Source organism: Mesoplodon densirostris, chromosome 1, assembly GCF_025265405.1.
Source record: "Mesoplodon densirostris isolate mMesDen1 chromosome 1, mMesDen1 primary haplotype, whole genome shotgun sequence".
Lineage (NCBI taxonomy): Eukaryota > Metazoa > Chordata > Mammalia > Artiodactyla > Ziphiidae > Mesoplodon > Mesoplodon densirostris.
The window spans coordinates 63447773-63471608 of NC_082661.1; the positions used below are offsets into that span (position 1 = coordinate 63447773).

The 23836-nt window shown below is 41.6% G+C and overlaps 1 protein-coding gene across 1 annotated transcript in view; it reads left to right on the forward strand.

The window, feature by feature from the left end:
• Positions 1–23836, forward strand: part of PROM1 (prominin 1) — a 108049-nt gene that overhangs the window by 17158 nt on the left and 67055 nt on the right. Inside the window, exon 2 of the mRNA XM_060096116.1 lies at positions 23355–23410. Coding sequence (XP_059952099.1) covers positions 23355–23410 — 56 coding nt within the window. The remainder of the gene's footprint in view (positions 1–23354; positions 23411–23836) is intronic.

The following is a 23836-nucleotide window of genomic DNA, read 5'->3' on the forward strand; positions in this document are numbered from 1 at the left end:
CTGGTGGAGGCTGTCTGTCACCTGGACCAATGCAGATACCTCAACTTACAGAAAGAGAATGGGGAAGGGGGTACACAGTAGCCTCCTAAGGACTGTAATAGTCACACCAGCTGCCTCTCCGCTCTTCCTGGAACACACCACACGATGTCCTGCTGCACACCCTTGGCATCTGACTGTTGTCTTTGCTTGGACCATTCTTCTGCATGGCTTATTCCTCATGTAACTTGGCCTTTGCTCAAATGTCATCTCCATCTCTGGCCACGCTCTCTAATTTAGGATCCCTCTCCCTAGTCCTTACCTTGTTTCATTTTTCTGTGTGACACGTTTATTGGTATTCTAGTAAACATTTGTTATCCTGTTTATCAGACTAAATATCTTAAGGGCTGGGACTCTATTCTGTTCACCTCTTACATACCGTAGCCCCAGAGCCTGGGACAGTGCCTAGAACATACGTAGCAGGTGCTCATTAAATATTTGTCATGTGCACAAATGGATAAACTCTTGTACACCTCCCTACCCTGCCCCTGCTGGCCTGTTAGTTCCTAGAAACTCTCCACGTGCTCCTTCCTGGCAGTGGCGTCTTTGCACGTGCCTTGCCTTTCAGACGGATGTTCTGCATCCTCTTAGTGGGTGGCTAGTTCCTTCATATCTTCCAAATCTCTGCCTGTGTTTCCTCCTCCGATGGGGCCTTCCTGACAAACTACAGCAAGCCACCTCTTTGCTTTTCCTTCCCCCGCTCAGCACCCCCCGATCATGCTCTCAGAACCGTCTCATCTTCACTCTGTGAGCACCCACAGTGCTGTGTCATCAACATCCCCTTTCTCTCCTCTCCTGTCTTGATTCTCTTCTGGCAAAATCCCAAATCTGTTTGCACCGTTTTCTGGTTACTCCATCTTCTCATGACCATATCAGAGTAACTACCTTCTTCTAGAAAACGTTGCAACTGTGCCGACAGAACTTGCTTTAAATGTATATCCACAGATCTCCAAACACACCACACTCCTGACAGAGTAAATGCCCTTCCTATTTGCATACTTTCTCTTCTCTTTCTCAAATTTCTACCCTGAACCCTCCTCTGTCAGCCAGTGATCTCATACTTCATGGAGAAAATGGGTGGAATCACATGGAAACTAACTCATCCCTCCGTATTTTTATTTCCAATTTTTCACTAGGCTTATTCAGACATTTAGAATTCTTTTTCCCAAATGGAGTTAATAGTCAAAAATATCATTTTCAAGGTTTTGGAAAGAATTATCAATTTACCAGAAGGTCCTGAAATGGTTTATGCCACCACCAGTAATGTGTCGGGAATTTTTAAGGTTGAATTAATTGTGTCTCATTACTTTCATATATATTTCTGATCACTAGTGAAGTTGATTGTTTTCCCATCTGTTTCCTTTTTGAGGAGTTTCTGTCAAATGTCTGTCAAATGCCTTCTGCCTAATTAGGTAGCAGAGTCACTCTTTAATATTGATTTCCTCTTTTTAATATTGATTTCGTGTCAGCAACTCTTTATACAGAAACCCTTTGCCTAATCTCTTTACTGCGAATTGGCATTAGGCCATTGGTGTTAGGGAACTAGTCATTTAGGGACGATTGTCTGGTCAGAAATAATCATCCAATTTCATACTTCCATTTTATAGGTGAAAAACCTAAGACCCAGAGACAGGAAGCTTGCTCATTTCAGACCATACAGCCAAATGGGAGCGGGCAGGACAGGGAAGCAAGAGGGATGGCAAGGGAAATGGTTGGTTGGGTGGGAGGTAGTTTCTGTTTTGTTGTTGCAAATTGGGTTCCTGGTACTTGGAGTACAGCAGGAGCTTTGTTGACTGAATATGCTATGGTTGACAATGTAAGTGAGTAGTTTATCATTTTTGGTCCTGTCATGCATTGCAAGCACAACAGACATACCTTTATTTGTATCCATTTTACAGGTAGAATATGTTCATATGAAACATACAGGAACAAAAATTTTACAAAGGGTCATAAACAGAAATTTTAAAAAGGGTCCATTCTCCACCCAAAGAACAAAGATTGTTTTTCAGATTTTTTTTCCCTGGGCAAAGATTTTTTTTTTTTGCCGTATGCGGGCCTCTCACTGCTGTGGCCTCTCCCGTTGCGGAGCACAGGCTCCGGATGCGCAGGCTCAGTGGCCATGGCCCACGGGCCCAGCCGCTCTGCGACATGTGGGATCCTCCACAGACCGGGGCACGAACCCGTGTCCCCTGCATCGGCAGGCGGACTCTCAACCACTGCGCCACCAGGGAAGCCCTTTGTTATTGTTTTTATACAGCTAAAGTCACCCTATATCCCCATATAGAATGTAAGCATAAAGTTATGACCTAGAAGAAAAACAAAAAGATATTTAGATCATCTGGTTTCTAACCATTTACCCACTGGTCTCCTGTGCGTGCAGATTATCTAGAACTGACTGTGCTTGAAGGTCTAGTCATTTTTTTTTTATTATGATAAAATGAGACTTAAAATAATAGGTTGTACATTTAAAAACCAGGCTGAATTAAGGAATTAGAGCTGGAGAGAAATCAGATTTTGTCTGATGTTTAATGTACCACTGGAATGGCTGGGCTTTTAAGGTTCAACAATAATGATGATTTGGGATTTTGTTTTAGTTTGTAAGAAGTCTTTGATTTCTCAACCCCACCCCCTTCAGAGCTTAATAAAGAAGGTGAGGTGAAAGACATGCAGGATTTTCTTTTTTTTTTAATGATTTACTTAATTTTTTAATTTAATTTTTACTTTATATTGTAGTATAGTTAAGTTACAATGTTGTCTTAGTTTCAGGTGTACAGCAAAGTGATTCAGTTATACATATACGTATATCCATTCTTTTTCAGATTCTTTTCTCATATAGGTTATTACAGAATATTGAGAAGAGTTCCCTGTGCTATACAGTAGTTCCTTGTTGATTATATATTTTATATATAGTAGTGTGTATATGTTAATCACAAATACCTAACTTATCCCTCCCCTCACCGTTCCTCTTTGGTAACCATAAGTTTGTTTTTGAAGTCTGTGAGTGTGTTTCTGTTTTGTGAAGAAGTTCATTTGTATCATTTTTTTTTTAGATTCCACATATAAGTGATCTCATATGGCATTTGTCTTTCTCTTTCTGACTTACTTCACTTATAGATCCATCCATGTTGCTGCAAATGGCATTATTTCATTCTTTTTTAAGATTGCATAATATTCCATTGTATATATGTACCACATCTTCTTTATCCATTCCTCTGTCGATGGACATTTAGGTTGCTTCCATGTCTTGGCTATTGTAAATAGTGCTGCAGTGAACATTGGGGTGCATGTATCTTTTCAAATTATGGTTTTCTCCAGATACATCCCAATAGCTGGATCATATGGTAGTTCTATTTTTAGTTTTTTAAGGCACCTCCGTAGTGGTTGTACCTGTTTACATTCCCACAACAGTGTAGGAGGAGGATTTTCTTAAAACAAAATGTAACAAAACTTCTTAAGAATAGTGCCATGATTGTATTTCTAGATTTTTTTTCAAGGAAAATGTTGCCTAGAAGAAGTTAGTTTATTAGATCTGATTTAGGTGTGTTGTTTAGGGCATGCAAGTTTTACTGAACACCTGTTGCAGATGCATAACACTGGGTTAGGGATTATGAGATTTACATGGGAGAGAGAACATTTCCTACTTTAACAATCTCCAGTAGAGGAGACAAAATGCATTTATAGAGAATAAATAGTCCAGGGGACATGTAAGCCAGTGGATCATTCAAGGTCACAAGTGGGTGATGAGTTGCAGGTATTTAGTGACAAGGATAGGAGGGTTTTGATAGGTGGAGGAATAGCATCACTAAGCCTCAGAGGGGTCATGAGTAAGGTATGTTTTGTTTCGTGGACAAAGAAAGAGATCTGGCTAGATTGTAGGGGTCTTATTTGGAAGGAGACATAATTATAGCACCTGCCTATTGATTGTGTAATATGTGCTAGGCAACTTGTTCTGAGCTTTTCACATATTATTTCTTAATGATGGGTATTATTACCTCCATATTACAGATGAGAAAATTGAGGTCCAGAGACATTAAGTAGTTTGCCTAGGTCACACAGCATTATGTATCAGATCTGGAATTTGAACTCAGGCTCACCTGATTTAGGGTGATGATTTAATTTATCATCTAAGCTAGGACTTTTTAAGAGTGTAAGGGAGCACTGTTAATGATTAGGCCAGGACATCAGGTGTGGACCTGAACCGCTTTAAAGGTAATTAGTGGAGGCCACGTAAAAGGGGTTGTAGGCTAATTAACCTGACAACACTGTATAGAATGGAGTGGAGTTAAGAGAGGTGAGAGTCTAAGGGAGTAATTAGTAGGTGACTTCATTAACAGTAGGTTACGTGTGATGAAGATCTGTATTGGATGATAGAGTGAGAGGGAAGTAAGATTTCCTACAAATTGTTTATAATGAATATTTTCAAACCTATCCCAAACTGTAAAGAATAATACAATAAATCCCCCATATGCTACTTGCCCAGATGAAAAATTATCTAATTTTTGTCCTATTTGCTTCATCTATCTTCTTTCTTTTTTATTTGCTGGAACATTTAAAGCAAACTCAGACATAATATCATTTCACCTTCCACCTCAATGTGCGTTTATAAAGAATATAGACATTTTTAACTATCCACAGTGTCATTACCAACCTACCAAAATTAATAAGAATTCTAATTTTTTACTATTAATTCTCACTATTAAGTTTGATATCCACTTTTTCCCAATTATCATTTTACTGATTCCTTTATTCCCTTGAGTCAGAATCCCAACAAGTAAGGAAGAAATCATAAAACATTGTGACTTTCCAAAAGTGAGTCCAAAAGTTTTGAGCTTAATAAAGAGGAAAATAGGTTAATTGGCTAACTAGTATTGGAAATAGATTTTGGAGAAGGAAAATGATTACAGGGAAAGATGGGAAGAGATCCAGGAACATTTTTCCATCCAAATTTTTATTTTGAATAATTTCTAACCTTTAGAAATTTTACAGTAGTACAAATGGACACCTGTATATCCTTTGCCTGGATTCATCAATTGTTAATATTTTGTCACATCACTAAATACTTCGGCATGTATCTCATAAGTCTTTCTCCTACATAACCACATGCAAGTATGACACTTAAGACATTTAATATTATTGATATTATAACACTTTTATCAAATATACAGTTCATATTTACATTTCTCAGATTTTCCTGTAATGTTGTTTATAGTTTTTATTCCCTAGATCCAGTATTCTGTTAAGAATACTGCTTCATCTGTGTAGATTGTCTCCTTTAATCTAGAACAGCTCTCTAGCCGTTTTTTCTTTATATAACATACAAATTTTTTAAGAGCCTAAGCTATTTCCCCCCCCCTCAAATGTCCCTCAATTCTGAATTTATCTTGACTTCTCATGATTAGATTCAAATTAAATATTTTGTCAGGAGTACTACACAAATGCTCTATCCACTCAGTGGATCACATCAGGAGGTTATTGATGCCAACTAGTCCCATTATTAGTGAAATTAAGTTTGAAGATTAAGTTAAGGTGATATGTCTTCCCGATTTTTTCATATCCTATCCTGTTCCCTAGCACTCATTTGCCTAGTGCTTTTAGCATCCATGGATTCTTCCTGCCTTCATAAATCATCACCATGGTGGTTGTAAACAGTAATGTCCCATCATTTCTTTTTCGGTCATTAGTGGGATTTCCGCTGTATCAGGAACATTCTGCTGCCATGTCTCAGGAATGGGGAAACCTGCATAGTCTAGTTCTTCCCAAGGACTCAGTGGTGATTTTGAGTGGCCGGAACAGAGCTGAGGGATTTGGATTCTGTGGGAGTGCAGTGAATGTATGTTTGCACCTACAGATATAGAAACTACAGGGGCGGAAGGGCCATGTGCTTCGGCAGTTGCTGAGGAGACCTTATTTAGCCGTGAATTCTCAGGGGGGGCCCGTTGGGTGCTTGGGCTTAGCTCTCATGAAGCATTCCTTCTCATCTCCATGCTGGCTGTGGGGATTCCTATCCCATAGCTAATAAATAGGCATAGATACAGAACCAACATAAGTTGGTATGTTTTGTGTTTAAATTGAAAAAAGGTGGCCTTTGGGGATTTCACTCCTTTCCTCTTCATTGAGTAGGAGAGATTCAAAGCAGATAAGCAGATGTTGTGTTGGTAATGGGATTTGGGACATTGACTTTGGGGGCCACCAGGCTCTTGCTAATCCCAGCCTCATTCTGAGTTTCTAACTCTGCCCTCATTCCTGCCACGAGGAGTGACTGGAACACTGTATAAAAGGCCAGGTCACCAAACAAGGCTTAGGAGCTGGGTCCCAGCTTTGTCCCCTCTCCCTGAAGTTCCTTCTTTTCACTTAATGCATTTCTTCTCTTTTAAGACACAGCTCAAATATCACCTGCTCTGTAAGTCTTTCTTTACTCCCCACAACTCCCCTGACCTAGCCTGCTGACCTTGAACCTTATATGACCACATCTTCCCACATAGCACACCTACTTTTTATCTACTTACCTGTCTCCCTAGTAGACTGTGAGCCCATTAACCATAAGGATTATATCTTTTCATCTCTGTATCCTTAGCACCCAGTACGGGGCCTGGGACATATTTGTGCTTATTAAATATTTTTTTCAAGATGTATCTTTTTTTAAATTGAAGTATAGTTGATTTTTTTAAACATCTTTATTGGAGTATTATTGCTTTACAATGGTGTGTTAGTTTCTGCTTTATAAAAAGTGAATCAGCTATACATATACATGTATCCCCGTATCTCCTCCCTCTTACGTCTCCCTCCATCCCACCCTCCCTATCCCACCCATCTAGGTGGTCACAAAGCACTGAGCTGATCTCCCTGTGCCATGCGGCTGCTTCCAACTAGCTATCGATTTTACGTTTGGTAGTGTATATATGTCCATGCCACTCTCTCACTTTGTCACAGCTTACCCTTCACCCTCCCCGTGTCCTCAAGTCCATTCTCTAGTAAGTCTGCGTCTTTATTCCCGTCCTGCCCCTAGGTTCTTCAGAACCTTTTTTTTTTTTTTCAGATTCCATATATATGTGTTAGCATACGGTATTTGTTTTTCTCTTTCTGACTTACTTCACTCTGTATGACAGACTCTAGGTCCATCCACCTCACTACAAATAACTCAATTTCATTTCTTTTTATGGCTGAGTAATATTCCATTGTATATATGTGCCACATCTTCTTTATCCATTCATCTATCGATGGACACTTAGGTTGCTTCCATGTCCTGGCTATGGTAAATAGAGCTGCAATGAACATTGTGGCACATGACTCTTTGAATTATGGGTTTCTCAGGGTATATGCCCAGGAGTGGGATTGCTGGGTCATATGGTAGTTCTGTTTTTAGTTTTTTAAGGAACCTCCGTACTGTTCTCCATAGTGGCTGTATCAATTTACATTCCCACCAACAGTGCAGGAGGGTTCCCTTTTCTCCACACCCTCTCCAGCGTTTATCATTTGTAGATCTTTTGGTGATGGCCATTCTGACTGGTGTGAGGTGATATCTCATTGTAGTTTTGATTTGCATTTCTCTGATGATTAGTGATGTTGCGCATTCTTTCATGTGTTTGTTGGCAATCTGTATACCTTCTTTGGAGAAATGTCTATTTAGGTCTTCTGTGGTATAGTTGATTTACAATATTACATTAGTTTCAGGTGTACAACACAGAGATTCAAAATTTTATGGATTTTACTCCATTTAAAGTTACTATAAAATATTGGCTGTATTCCTTGTGATGTACAATATATCCTTGTAGCTTATTTATTTTATACATAGTAGTTGATCCCGTACTCCAATCTTGCTCTTCCTCTTTCCTTCTCCCCACTGGTAACCACTAGTTTATTCTCTATATCTGTGAGTTTTTTCTACTTTGCTCTATTCATTAGTTTGTTTTATTTTTTTAGATGGAATGTATAAGTGATAATATACTGTATTTGTTTTTCTCTGTCTGACGTTTCACTAAGGATAATACCCTCCAAGTCCATCCATGTTGTTGCAAATGGCAACATTTCATTCTTTTTTATTTTTATGGCTGAGGAGCATTCCACTGTATATATACCACATCTTCTTTCATTCATCTGCTGATGGACACTTAGTTGCTTCCATATCTTGGCTGTTGTAAATATTGCTGCTATGAACATTGGAGTGCATGTATCTTTTCGAATTAGTGTTTTTGTTTTCTTCAGATATACACCCAGGAGTGGGATTGCTGGATCATATGGCAGTTCTATTTTTAGTTTTTTGAGGAACCTCCATAGTGTTTTCCATAGTGGCTGTACCAGTTTACATTCCCACCAACTGTGTACAAGGGTTCTCTTTTCTCCACATCCTGGCCAACCTTTGTTATTTGTTTTCTTTTTGATGATAGCCATTCTGACCAGTGTGAGGTGGTATCTGATATTGTGATTTGATTTGCTTTTCTCTGATGATTACTGATGCTGAGCAGCTTTTCATGTGACTGTTGGCACATTTTTTAATTGGGATGTTTGTTTTTTTGATACTGAGTTGTATGAGCTGTTTATATATTTTAGTTATTAACCCCTTTTCGGTCATATCATTTGCAAATATTTTCTCCCAGTCAGTAGGTTGTCTTTTTCTTTTGTCGATGGTTTCCTTTGCTGTGCAAAAGCTTTTATGTTTAAGTAGGTCCCATTTGTTTATGTTTGCTTTTATTTCCTTTGCTTTAGGAGACAGATCCAAAAAAATATTGCTCTGATTTATGTCAAAGAGTGTTCTGCCTACATTTTCTTCTTGGAGTTTTATGGTTTCCAGTCTTACATTTAGGTCTTTAATCCACTTTGAGTTTATTTTTGTATAAAGTATGAGAAAATGTTCTGATTTCATTCTTTTACATGTAGCTGTCCAGTTTTCCCAACAACACTTATTGAAGAGACTCTCTTCTCTCCATTACATATTCTTGCCTCCTTTGTTGTAGGTTAATTGACCATAAGTGTGTGGGTTTATTTCTGGGCTCCTCCATCCTGTTCCATTGATCTATGTGTCTGTTTTTGTGCAAGTACCATATTGTTTTGATTACTGTAGCTTTGTGGTATAGTCTAAAGTCAAGGAGTATGATTCCTCCATCTCTGTTCTTCTTTCTCAAGGTTGCTTTGGCTATTCGGGGTCTTTGTGTCTCCATACAAAACTTAGAATTATTTGTTCTAGTTCTGTGAAAAATGCTGTTCATATTTCGATAGGGATTGCATCGAATCTGTTAGATTGCCTTGGGTAGTATGGTCATTTTAACAATATTGATTCTTCCAATCCATGAACATGGCATATCTTTCCATCTGTCTGTTAAATATTTTTATGAGTGTAGTCCAGCCATGTCATTATACTTCTGATAAAACTTAGGCCCAAGAGGGTAAGAGACTTAATCAAATATAATGGAGCCAGTAAATGGAGAATCAGGACTAAAACCAAAGTCTCTTATCTCCCAGTCTTATGCCCTTACCTGCCACTAATAGATGTGTTGCCAATATTTATCTTGGATTAAAAAGCCCAAAGACATATCTTTTCATAAACCACCACTCCAGCTACCACCACCTCCACCACCACCACCACCACCATCATGGTTTGGGGGCATATATTATTGTGTCAGGTACTATTCTAAGTGATTTACACATTTTATTTACAATGCTTAGAATAATCTTGCAAGGTAGGTATTATTAACTCATTTTACCTCTGAAGAAATGGAAGCGTAGAGAATTCAGGTCAATGGCACAAGTCACTCTACATACCCATAGGTTGCAAAGCTGGACCTGGAATCCAAATCCACACAGGGTTGTGTACTGGAAAGAGCATGGGCTTCAGCATTAAAATGTTCCTGGGCTTCCCTGGTGGCGCAGTGGTTGAGAGTCCACCTGCCAATGCAGGGGACACGGGTTCGTGCCCCGGTCCAGGAAGATCCCACGTGCCACAGAGTGGCTGGGCCCGTGAGCCATGGCTGCTAAGCCTGTGCGTTCGGAGCCTGTGCTCTGCACTGGGAGAGGTCACAGCAGTGAGAGGCCCGCATACCGCAAAAAAAAAAAAAAAAAAGTTCCTGAGTCTGAATTCCTGCCCCACCATTTATTAACCAAGTGATCTCATGCAAGGTATTCAACCTTCTGAGCCCCAGCATCCTCATTTGGGAATGGGAATGGTATCATTTCCCCTACTGGATTGCCGGGAAGATTCTGTGAGATGGCCAACCTGCATCATTTTGATAAGCTCATAAATAGCAATTGCTTTCTCTCCATTTTACAGATGGGGAAATTGAAGCCCAGAGAGTTTCTATAATTTGGTTCATTTTCTAACCAGTCACATAGCTTCTAAGTACTGGAGGCAGAAATTGAAGTCAGTCTGATTGATTCTAAACTGCATCCTCTTCCTGCTCTACCACACTGCCTAGAGCACTTAGCTCAGTGGGTGAGTCACGGTACCCTGTTAATATTCTCTTATCTTCCCCTCCCTTTCCTCTAAAAGACTCTTAGAATATGGGAGTAGGGGAATAAAATTCACAGTTTGGAGACTTAATCACGGAGCAGGACAAGTTATTGTAATTCTTAGAGAATTGCCACTGGATTGATTTATGATTAAAAAAATTAGGATTAATTTAAGGAGAGTAGAGCCCTCTTAGTCTATGTGATTATAATTGGTAGTTGATTAGTTAAAGTTGGTAAATTTGGGGAATCCTGAAAATTATACATACTTTTCTTAAGCGTTTTATTTTTCCTTGAAGTGTACATGTAAATCCCCTCAACAATTTTTCTTTTAAGTTCCTCTCTGAAAGTTCTCTAACATCTGGATTATCTCAGGGTCTGATTCTCTCTTGAAAATGGGTCATTTTTTTTCCTTTCTTTTTTGTGTGTCTTGTAATTTTTTCCTGAATGCTGGACACTATGTGTAGAATTGTAGAAACTGAGGTGAACAGTCTTCATACCTGGATGTGGGCATGCCTCCTCTCCTATCAGGCTGTTAGTGTGGGAGATTGAGCCCTTCTGATCAGGAGCTGAGCTGCGTTGTGTCAGTTTGTTATTGTACCACCTTCAATGTACCACACACAGGCTTTCAATTCCTTGGGCAGTGGAGTGTGGTTTCCTTGTGTGTAGTGTGGGGTCTGGCATGTTGCCAGGGGGTCATCCTCAGTGTTCCTGCTCCATCCTCATCGCTGAGCAGTCCCTGCTCACCTGTGCCACCAAGGGCTCCCCTCATGCTCTTGCTCCTTCCCTCATGGTAGAGGTGTTTGTCACTTGGTGCCAGGCTCATGGTAGGAGGCAGTGAAGAGGGGGTCCCCTGTTATCCTGGTCCAGTCTCAGGCTTAGACGGGCCCTATGCTGCTCGCTGATCCTGGGGAGTGGGGTTTTCTCAGTGTTCCTAGACCTCCTCCTCAGGGCAGCCAAACTCTTACCTGGATCTGCATTGGTGTTGGGAAGAAGCAACTTTTCTGCCCTAAGAGTGCTTTCCTTCCTAGGAACAAAGGGGTTTTGCTTCCACCCTGTCCCCCAGCAGCAATGGACCTTTACCTGTGTTCTATAGGCAGAAGGGTTTCCAACCTCTTCACCACAAGCAAATGGGTTTTGCTCTTACCCCCACCTTAGAAACAATGGAGTTTTGCCTTTGGCAGAGAGGGTTCACTGCCCCTCCCCAAGTGGCTTTAATGCTTTTGCTTTGTCCAAGAGAAATGTCCAGGGAAGTATATGGTCTCTGTGTGTATCCTCCAGCTGCAGCCCATCACCTCCTGCACACCCGCCACCAAGGGGACTTTTCTCCAGTCACCTGCCCCGCTCCAGTCTCTCTCACGAGCACCCAGTGGAAGTTTGCGAGCAAATGCAAACTCCTCCATGTTTCTGGGCCTTTAAGGTAGTCTATGGGGACGTGCTAGCTCACACTCGGCCTTTAAGGGGTTGTGACATTTTCGGTAGTTTCTTTTTGCCTGACCACCAAGAGGGGAATAGGTTGTGTGTCGCTTGTCTCTCCCCAGTAGCAAGACGCTCTTTGGAGTCGATTGCTTTGCAGCCTCAGCTCTCTGATGTGCCCAAGAAAAGCAATAATGTTGCCCATTATCTGGCTACTACCCCATACTGGTAGGAGGGACCTGTTTGTAGATTCCTACGTCCTCATTCACCACTGAACAATCTGAATGTCAAGCAAGTGTGAGTCTCTGGATAGGAATTTCCCTAGCACCACAACTTCTGTGATTTCCAGCTGGCTTTTATTCAAGTAACAAGAATTTGTGGTGTCAACTGAGCACTGATTTTTTTTTAAATAAATAAATTTATTTATTTATTTGTGGTTGCATTGAGTCTTCGTTGCTGCATGTGGGCTTTCTCTAGTTGCTGCGAGCGGGGGCTACTCTTCATTGCGGTGCGCAGGCTTCTCATTGCAGTGACTTCTGTTGTGGCGGAGCACGGGCTCTAGGCCATGGGCTTCAGTAGTTGCACAACGTGGGCTTCAGTAGTTGTGGTTCTCGGGTTCTAGAGCACAGGCTCAGTAGTTGTGGCACACGGGCTTAGTTGCTCTGCAGCATGTAGGATCTTCCCGGACCAGGACTCGAACCCGTGTCCCTGCATTGGCAGGCGGATTCTTAACCACTGTGAGCGCTGATGTTTTTTCTAGATTTTTATTGGTTTTCTTTTAGGGCTTTTAGAGTTGCCTTTCCTACATTGCATTCAACAGCTCTTCTTCTTTGTAAAACAACCCCTCTTGACTGAGTTTTAAAAAACATTCAATTTAGAATTTGTATAAACAGCTGTTGCTTTTTGTAGTCATGTTTTATCTGTTTACATAATATTTAAATACGTTATGAAATTGCACCAATAAGTACAACTAACAGAAAGTGGTTTGGGAACAAACAACAGAGACTCTTGGAGATTGTACAGCTCAGCTGGCACGAGCAGAAAGGGTGGAGACAAAACCACAAAAAAGGTGCTTTTGGTGCATTAGTAACAAAACATTAGAAGAGTATATTTTGCCTGGACCACACACTTGTTGGGACAAAACTGGGGCTTTTCTAAGTCTTGAATATTTGATTATTACTTTTCCAATGATTATTTATTGGCAAGCATCTAAAATTTTACATATTTTAGCCTCATTTCTTTTCAGGTTTGTTTTTTTTTAAATGACAAATACTACATGCTGACATACTGTAAAAATGGCTCCAGATCACATCTCCTACACAAGATACTGTCAACTCTGATTTACATTTACAGGAACTAGAATTTTTAACTTGATAGTATTACAAATTCTGTCTTTTTGTGTTTTTTTTTGGTGAGTAGAGTGTTGGGAAAGGGGTGGAAGAGTATGTCACTGAAAGAACTTTGTTTAAAATTTTTTTAATATTCTCTTAAAAATTCAAGTGAGATCAAAGTATATACAGGAAAAAAAATCCCCCTTCACTCTGCTCCTAGTTCCATTCTCTGTCGCTCATTTGGGGGAGGCCATGGTCAATAGCTGAGCCTTCTTTTGTCACATGACAGAACAAAATGGGGTGGTGTTGATTCACGTTCTCATGGGAGTGTCTGTGCGATCATGTGCACCTTGGTGCAGACCAAAAAATGTGATTCAAACATCCTCAAGGCCAATGTTCCTTAAATGAACAGCAGAGACAAATGACGCTTTCCAGGAATATCTTAGGGGTGGAAACAAACTCCGGGACTCCACAGGTACCTTGGCCATGTTGCCTGCCTGGATTTAACAGTGGTGGCAACACAACTGCTGGACCATCTTAGTCTCAGGCCCAGCGGCCCCCTCCCAGCCCCGTCCCATCGTCAGGGAGGCCACAGGTCCCTGAGCCCTTATGCGACTTGCATCTTGGTCAAGGATTCCGAGCTTCAGGAGCCCCCAGAGGTCTCCCTGCTCCTGTGCAACGTGAGAGTCTGCTTCCTCTAAAAGCACTTGGCATGATTTAAGGGCCAGTCTGCCCAGTCACAGGCTTGGCTGCATGCGGCCTAACAGTGAAATAGAATCCCCCGGCACGGATCTGTGTGAACATGTGGCTGGCGGAAGGCTACAAGGGCCAGACTGGTCCCAGATGCTTTTCCAAGAATTGCTTCCTGTGCAGCATTTTTCTGAGCTCTTTTCTGGAAGAGCAAGTGAGTGCCATCGTGAATTCTCATGCAAGCCGATGTGTGTCAGTCCTGCAGGGAAGCTGGTCCAATCAATTAAAGGAGGACTGCACAGTCATGTGCTGACAGCTGAAATGAAGGGAAAAACCGCGCCAAGGGTGATCGAATTGTATTTTAAATACAGGAAAGGGGGCTCGCCCTCTGGAATACTTGATTATATACTTGGAGGCAGGGAGCATACTTTTGATAAGTTCTAATAAACCCAGCTTGGCTTCCAAATGTCTGAAGCATCAATCCCTTTATTAAAAACCAAACCAAAGGGTTTAGTCATGTTGATGGAGGAGTTGAACAGCAGAAGGAAGAGCTCCATGAAACTGAAAGGTACAGGACTGTGGCTGCCTGAAGGGGTTGTTTAAATGCATTCTCTCAAGTACTAAATTTGGACAGACTCATTGCAGCCGCTCCAGAAGGAAATATGGTGAACTCCAGGACCTGAGGCAGTTGCATCGTTTGGGTCCCCAAATCCTCATCCACACCAGCCAAAGGAAGATGTGAGCCAAGGAGCGGGTGGGTAACGTTCATTCCAAAGTCAAAGGACAGCGAACACATTTAACCAAACCAGGCGGCTGGAAGATGGGCTTGCTAAAGTACATTCTTCAGAGAAGCAACACTTAACCTTGCAAGTGACAAACTAATTTAGTTCTGTCGTTTTTGATGGAAATCTTTTCAAAAGGCATATATTTATTTGCCTTTTAGTTTTGCACACACCAAACATAAGTTGATTTGGGGGGTTGTTCAGGGCCATCATTCAAGGTCGGTTGTCCTCAGAGAGGACGTGTGATCTCCTGTCCTTGCATTAACTGGACCCCGATGACTTGGCTGGGGGCTCAGGCTGTCAGGAGTTTCCATTAATGGTGGTGACAGGGCCGCTCAGATGCGCTCTGCTAGCACACCTACGCCAGTCGCTCCACGGCATGTGGGATCTTCCTGGACCAGGGCTCGAACCCGTGTCCCCTGCCTTGGCAGGTGGATTCTTAACCACTGCGCCACCAGGAAAGCCCTGCATGTTGATTTAAATCTGCATTCTCCTCCAGAGAGAGGAGCTGGTGCTCACAACCTGTTAGCTGGTGCTCACAACCCATTTTACCAGCCACCCTGTGCGCATAACTCTTGGAGAGGGTACCAAGATCTTACATCCACTTAGTCTTAACTCCTTATCTGATGCACGTTTCCCAGGATAATACTGTTACCTGAGAGTATTTTACATAAATAGTTTAGCACTAGAGACATGCTTGAATTCGTGGTTTAAACTGATTATGAACATATGTTTTGTAGATGAGGAAAATTCAGTTGGTAGTGAAGCTTTTGAAAGGCTTATGGACCTATCAGCTAAGCCTACTAATGACTACCAAGGCTTTATAGACCCATGGATGAGGAGCAGGCAGCAAGGGTGTTTATCTGAGCTATACTGCATTGCATTTTGTAGTGATTTCTCTGAGTTCATATGCCATTTCATGCATTCTTTTATGAATACAGAAATTCTTTAAAAAATAATTTTTTAAATTGAAGTATAATTGATTTACAATGTCATGTTATATATATATGTATATATATATAAAACTGAACATATATATTGTTTTTCAGATTCTTTTTCCTTATAGATATTACAAAATATTGAGTACAGTTCCCTACTGTGCTATAGTACTGTGCTATACAGTAGGTCCTTGTGGTTATCTATTTTGTATAGAGTTGTGTATATATGTTAATACCATCCTCCTAATTTATCCCTCCCCCCTCTTCCTTTTCAGTAACCATATATTTGTTTTCTATATCTGTGGGTCTATTTCTGTTTTGTCAATAAGTTCATTTGTATCTTTTTTTCCAGCTTCCACATATAAGCAATATCATATGATTTTTGTCTTTGACTTACCTCACTTAGTATGATAATCTCTAGGTCCAACTATATTGCTGTAAATGGCATTATTTCATTCTTTTTTGTGGCTGAGTGATATTCTGTTGTATATATCTACCACATCTTCTTTATCCATTGATCTGTCGATGGACATTTAGGTTGTTTCCCTGTATTGGCTACTGTAAACAGTGCTGCAATGAACACTGGGGTGCATGTATCTTTTTAAATTATAGTTTTCTCCAGATATATGCCCAGGAGTGGGATTGCTGGATCATGAATACAGAAAATCTGATCTTTGAATGAAGATGTCTTTTAAAATACTGGTTTATGTTAGTGCCATCCTATTGGCTTCAGTAAGTCTTAGTTTACTATGTTATTTATGTGTATACTTGCTCCTGAGAAAAGTGAGTTTGCCTTTGTTTGGTCAAAGCTAGCAGGTTAGGCTATTTGTAGAGGAGGCTTGCAATGGAAAATGTTGGGGGTCTTAATTGGCTAAGGCTTTTTTAGTTAGGGTAAGTGACACCATTTGCTATAACAAACAAGCCCAAATTTCGATGAAAACATTTCTCTCTAACAGCTCAGTCCAATGTAGAAGTGATGGAGTGGTGAAGGCTGGGCACTCTGTAATGGTACCGTCATCCTTCTGGGCTTTGGATTTCTCCACTGGTTCCTCCAGTGGGTGATGGGTAGATGGGTCGAGTGAGCGACCATCAAGGGTCTTACAGGAGGTTGTAGAGGCCAGGAGTGGAAGTGATGTGCACGCCTGTCTACCCACATTCCACTGGCCAGAACTCAAGTCACGGTGCCCCACCTAACTGCAGGGGGGCTGGGGAATCAAGCTGTGGGCCAAGGAAACTGAGGCCACACATGGTTCTGCTGAGCACTCCGTTGGCGCCACAGGCTGAAGAACTGGAGAGGACAGAGCAGTGAAGTGTGTGCGGTACAAGGGTGGAGGTGAAGGACAGACGCCAACATTTTCAGGTTAGTGTAATATACGGAGCACGGCCCTAAACACCCTTCTCAGGACAAAATGCCACTAGCTGTTCCACTCCGGGTGTCATGCCAGCACATCCAAGAAGTTCATACTTTTCAAACTGTCTACGTTCATGTTTTATCAGGACTTGTCAGGCATTCCACTTGGTTTGCCTACCTGCCCCTCATCCTCTCAGGAATTTGGTGTAGACGGGAAGTCTTTTGTGCCTGGAAAGAAACAATTAAAGTTATGTTTTAAGTAATGTTTAATTTACTAAAGTTATGTATTTAGAAGTCCAGTGTTGGTAGGACTTTAAATTGAACTTGAATATCGTTTTATTCTACTTATAAAACTAATAGCTTTAGTAAAAATGTGAATAATCTCTTTCACTTTGACCAGTGTTGATTTAATGCACAAATTAACAGATTAAGTCTTTCTTAGTACAGAGACCCCCAGACCTTGTGAGTATAAAAAAGTGCCACTGGGGGTCAATGGTGGACACTGTGGGCGTCTCCACAGGGGGACACTTAACACTATTTATGCTCTTAGTTAATCACATTTCCAGGTAAACACTTTAAGTGCCCAAGAGGGCTAACTCTGTGTGTGGGTAATTTTTTATTAATAAGAGTTCTAAGTACAATAACAAATTTAACCTGACATTTAGGGAAAAAAAAATGATTCACCCTCTAATGTTTGTTCATAAAGAAAAACCTGTCCTGAACATTTTACTCTCTAATTTTAATGCTTACAGCATAATGCTTCTAAGTCTATAACTTAATTTTAGGTTTAATGTTAATAATCCTATAGTGTTGCATCTGGTCAAAGAAACTAGAAAACATCAGGTAGAAATTAAAATAACCTGAATATAAGACTTGACTAAAAGGCTTTTCTAAAAGCCTTTTAAAACAAAACAACCTAAAATTAGAATACTTTTGGCAGAAAAATTAACAACTATGAACAAAAATAACATTACATAATATTTTAGCAAGAACTGCATTACAATAATATTGTTTTACATATAGTAGAGTGATTTACAACATACTAAATGCCTATTTTATATCAGAAATAAAAATATCTTTATCAAAAATACTTTTTAATATAGTTTCGCACTTTTGGGAGATTCTGTTCCAGTAAATGGCAGGAACACAATTTAGAAGATGAAAGGTGTGCTACATTTTTTTTTGGCTGCGTTGGGTCTTAGTCGCTGTGCGTGGACTCTCTCTAGTTGCAGTGAGCGGGGGCTACTCTTCGTTGCAGTGTGCGGGCTTCTTATTGCGGTGGCTTCTCTTGTTGCGGAGCACGGGCTCTAGGCTCACGGGCTTCAGTAGTTGTGGAGCACGGCCTCTAGAGCGCAGGCTCGGTAGTTGTGGCACACAGGCTTGGTTGCTCTGCATCATGTGGATATTCCCGGACTAGGGATCAAAGCTGTGTCTCCTGCACTGGCAGGCAGATTCTTAATGACTGCGCCACCAGAGAAGCCCGTGGTACATTTTTTTTTTGCGGTACACGGGCCTCTCATTGCTGTGGCCTCTCCCGTTGTGGAGCACAGGCTCCAGACGCACAGGCCCAGTGACCATGGCTCACGGGCCCAGCCACTCCGCGGCATGTGGGATCTTCCTGGACCGGGGCACGAACCCGTGTCCCCTGCATCGGCAGGCGGACTCCCAACCACTGCGCCACCAGGGAAGCCCCCCGTGGTACATTTTTAAATTAAGAGACCTAACTTAATTGAGTTGTCAAATAGATATTATCAGCAAAATCTTTCCAGGAGCACTTAAATTTGTCACAAATCTGATAAATCACCTGCCAACAACTGGGGTTTTTAAGTTCTCTATCCATTTTATGAGAGAACATTCCAAAAGTGAACTTGCACTTTGCCTGGCTTGGTTCAGAACCTACATATGTATTAAAAGAAACCAGTTAGGAACAAATATCTTGTCAAAGATGAGGAAGATGGGTCTGTTATAGATGGATCCAGCACAAGGCACTTTTCTTATTTTCTGTTGTTTGTGTAGCTTCAGACATCAAAAAACTCATAGAGAAGTTACACACACACACACACACACACACACACACACGAAGAGCCAAAAACAAAACCAACCTACTTTGTAACCTGGTGGTATAACCAAGGGGTCAGAATTCGCTCTTGCTGCAACATTTCTTAATTTCCATCATCACATGAAATTTAAAGTAAGTCCCAGATAAGAAGACACTGTAAGGTCTAGGGGCTGAGCACAGAGAGGCTGACAGTCCCTGTCATTCCAGGAAGACCCACAGAGCCAGATGCTGAGAAACAGTCTTCTACCATGAAAATAACTTTCTCATCTGCCTGCTTACATATTTCCCTCCCACTGCTGTACCTTAAGAGGCAACTATTATGTTATGGAAAAGAACATGGAAAGATATAGTGAGAAATGAAGCAGGGCATGAAAAAGGTGGCCAGACCGCCCTCCGAGCTCAGGACAAGGAGAACTCACCGGCCTCCTGGAGCTGTCCAGTCTGGTGCTCGGTGCCTTTCAGGCCCCATCTCAGCAGATCCTCCCTCAGCTCTGGAAGGACAAAGGGGTCACTACTGTCCACACTGAAGTCTCACGGAGGGCAGGAGAAGACCGTGGTTTCTCAAGCAAGAGGTCTTACTCTTTTCTATCATGATCACAGCACCTGGCACCCTGTAGGCGCTTAATATGGTGGTTGAATATTGTTGAATGACCCAAAGACTGGGTCAGGTTTAAGTCACCAGGATTCGTGCAACAAACAGAAGCCACTGCCATCATGACATCATTTTACAACCTGCTTTGAGCTGTGCACGCCTTCTCAGGGCTGAGAAGAAGCAGGTAGACACAATGGAGAATATTAGGGTAGAATCTGTTCATTTGGAAGCTCTCAGAGCTGGTGTTGGTCACGGTATGGTCACCTTTGGTGAGCACCAAGGCTAAGCCGAGGTTTCCAGTTTGCGTGTTCTCTGTTTGGGGCTCTGTGCCACCTGCGTGCTAATGGCTAATACCCACCAGGCAATACAGGGAACTAGTCACAGAATTCAGGGGTCCTGTCTGATCTCTGGAGCGGAAGCAGCATTTTTTTTTTTTTTTTTTTTTTGGTAAAGAAGTATTGTGTGCAGCATCCATACCACAGACAGTTCTGGAGCCCTGGAACTTGCTGAGGGGTTGCTTTGCAGCCTTAGGAGGGACCCAAGTGAAATCTGAAACTTGGGGGCAAGGAGGGACTGAGAAAGAGGTGGACCCCTCCAGATGGGACAGTGGCAGGTTTAAGAAGGAAGGGAACTTACTTACGAGGCTTGTCTTGAGCAGCTGCAAGATGAGTAGATCTCTGCACCCACCTGCCTGAATCTTAAAAGTTTATGTAGTGGTCGCAACTGGATTCAGTTATGTAGACCATTCAGATGGTCTCAACTACACATTACTCTCTCAAGATTGCATCCTCAAACCCAGCTCCTAGTGTGGGATGGGTGGGCAGAACGGACGTTCCAAGGGCAGGGGAGGGGTGAGCAGCTTCTGAGTGCCTGGGTCCAGCTCGCAGGCCAACCAGTGGTCACATCCTGTCCATGGCCCCCTCCAGCATGAGGATGCAGGCGATCCAGAGGCTGAGACGGTTTCCACCAGAAGCCTTCTATGGGCTGGCCAGGAAAGACAAAGGCAAAGGACTGGGATGCAGTAGAATGAGTGTGACACTTGGGACCCATGAAAAGTGTGGGGCAGAAGTGAGACCCCGGTTCTTCCACGTGCTTTCTGTGATGGACCATAATGGATTCAAAGTTCTCACCAGCAGTGAACCTATTAGATCTGAGATGGAATTTCCTAGTGTGGGGTTCCATGGGCTTCCAGATGAGGTGTGAGCAGCAGGTTAATGTCGGGGCTTGTCAAGTAAAGATGCTTGGGTTGTGTTGTACAGGCATTTGTGATGTTCACTCACCCTGGTTAAGAGCCGCTTCATTAGAGATACACAGGGAAGCCAAGGGAAAAATGGATATTGTGGTCCTGAGCATGAAGGACGCCCATTCTGTGTTTTTGTGACAGGGGATGCTGGGAAGGAAGGAGGGGGCATTAAGGAAACGGATAGAGGCCTTGGGGCTTTGGGGGAAATGGAATTGCTCCGGGGTGAGAGTGGGCAGGGTGACCTGTCGCCTCTGAGCCTGTGCTGTCCAGTGCAGGAGACACTAACCACGTGTGGCCATGGAGCCCTTGAACTGTAGCTTGTCTGAACTAAAGGGCATTGACAACGGCTTCTGAACTCTTAGTATGAAAATAAGACTGTAAATAGCTCATTAATATTTACACTGATGATATCTTGAAATGATACTACTTTGCATATATTCGGAGTAAGTAAAACATATTAAAATTAATTTTAAATTAATCATGTTTTTAAATAGAACTACTAGAAAATTTGAAATTACTTATGTGCCTTGAGATAGATTTCTGTAAGACAGTGCTACTGTAAACCACGGGAAGGGAGAACATCTCTGCTCCAAAGTCTTGGGATGGGTTTTTAGCCAGTACAGCAAGGATCAGCTTTGCCAGAGGGTCAGGGCCAGCTGGCAGCCAAAGGACAGGGATCAACTGCCAGTGAGTGTTGTCATTAGATGTAGCTGGGACCATGCCTGGGGCACCCAGGACCACCAGCATCACAGAAGGACTCAGGAGGGGGTGGGTCTTCAAGCAAACTGATGGGGGCATCTGTTTGACAGAGAGGAATGTCACTGTTTCCCAGAGGTTGCCATGGGTACACAAGCCATGTTCTCTGGCATTGGCTCACCTCCACAGAGCTCTACTATAGCAACGCCTGTTACGTGTGTGCAGCAGGCTAAAGCAAAGAGACTGGTTCAAGGTCGGAGAACGCCTGTGATCCTGGGTTGCCCCCAAGGTACCTTGGAGAAACTCTAGGGTTCCCAGGGTTCCCTACCAGTTTGAAAATCTCTGTTCCTGCAGCACATCCTTTACAGGTCTGCTCCATGTATCTATCTGCTCTGTGCAGGTGGGAAGTTGTTTTCCAGAAGGCCCTGTGGGGAAGTGGCTTGCTTGTTTCCTGGCCTGTACATGTGAATGTCTTTGCTTTAAAAAAGCGTTCACCGTGGGGTTTCATTTGCGAACCCCAGTAGTATACTTTGGAAGTGCTTATATGGGATACAGTCCTAGCATTCCAGAAGCTCATTCCTGGGGCAGAAGGCAATGTGCAGTGTGGGAAGGACCTCGCACCAGGAGAAGGAAGACCTGGGCCTGGGTCTGGCCTCACAAATCACTGATTTTAGACGTCACCCTCCCTATCTGGCCATCAGCTATGCTATATCATTACCAGATGGGGGAATCAGGATACGACGTGGCTCCTGACCTATGTGAGAATTTTAAAAAGCCCCAAATGAGCATGCACAGAAAAATTCAGTTTTGCTTAGCATTTTGGGTTTTTCTTGCACTGCTTGGAGACGGGAGAGGGACATCTCATGTTAAGAGCTCTTGGATTAGGTTAATTGTAAGATTCCTTTCATTTATAAAATATTATGTAAAAGTAGAAGTATTAAAGAATAAATTGCATTTGTGGTTCCAAATAATTAAGAAAGCAATTTCATGAGCTATGGGGCAAAAAACAGTAGGGAAAAATGGAGTCAATTCCCTAAGGAAATCTGATGTTCCTAATCTGCATGCAAATGTTAATGCATTTTCCAACTTAAAAGAAAAATCACATTTAGAGTTTAGAGATTCATTATTTCCTGTGGCTAGTGGTGCTGTCAGTCCAACTTGGCTTACATAAGTTAACCAGCAAAAATCATGCACACTGGTCACATTAAAACTTTAAACCTTGTGATTCAGTGTCCTGTCAACATGTTCATATAGATCAGGAGGGCAGACTTTTTCTGTGAAGGGCCAGATAATAAAGATTTGAGGCTTTGGAGACCATATGGTTTCTGTCGCTCTGCTCTTGTAGTTTGTATGGCTGAGCAGCCAGAATCAACATATGGGTGTGGCGGTGTTGGAAATTTAGTAAATAATAATTAATTAAACTTGATTTATTGACAAAAAAAGAATTAGCAATATCAATGTAACATTTTATTAGTGACTGTTAATGAGGTATATGTAGTTTGCTGGTAAATATTAAGGTGTTTTGTGAGAAATTGAAGCCCTCTAATTTTGCCACTGGCATAATCATAGGTTGAAAATATTTGTTCTCCATTCTTTGCTTCTGGTTAGAGCCTCATTAGGTCAATTATTTACCTGCGTTAAGAAAGAGGAATAAAAGTATAAGAGTACTTTATTGAGGTTCAATAATTTGTGAGCACATATAGACCTTTATTTTCTAAATATGCATTTTATATTTTTACTGAAAAAGTAATTGTGCCATTGTTTTGTGGTTTTTTTCCCCCAGATATTTTAAGAAAAGTTTTACAGAAGAAGTTTGACCTATCAACGGATTATGAGAAGGTAATTTTGATTGATGAATTTGTTAGCAAAAAATAAATATGAGCAAAACTTTGGCTGATTTGAAAGTAAATCTTTAAACAACCAGTTGTTTTACCTGTGAATTTAGTAACCTTTCTTGACTAAGAAGCTTTATGGAGTATTGAAATGCCTTATAAATCCCATTTGAACTAGAGCAGAAATTTCAAAAGTAGCATTTGAAGAAACATTCACCTTTCAAGCTGTATGTTATTGAAAAACTAAAATTTCCTTAAAGAAAGTCTTATGCTACTTTTTTTAGACAAGGGATGAGAACCCCTTAACTACATGGAATGGTTTGAACATCCCTAGAAACAGGCATGCATACTTTTGACATACACATGCATACTTGTAGAAGAAAAAGAATTAATTCTTACCAGAGCTCTTCCACAAGGAAGTGATTTGGGGGCT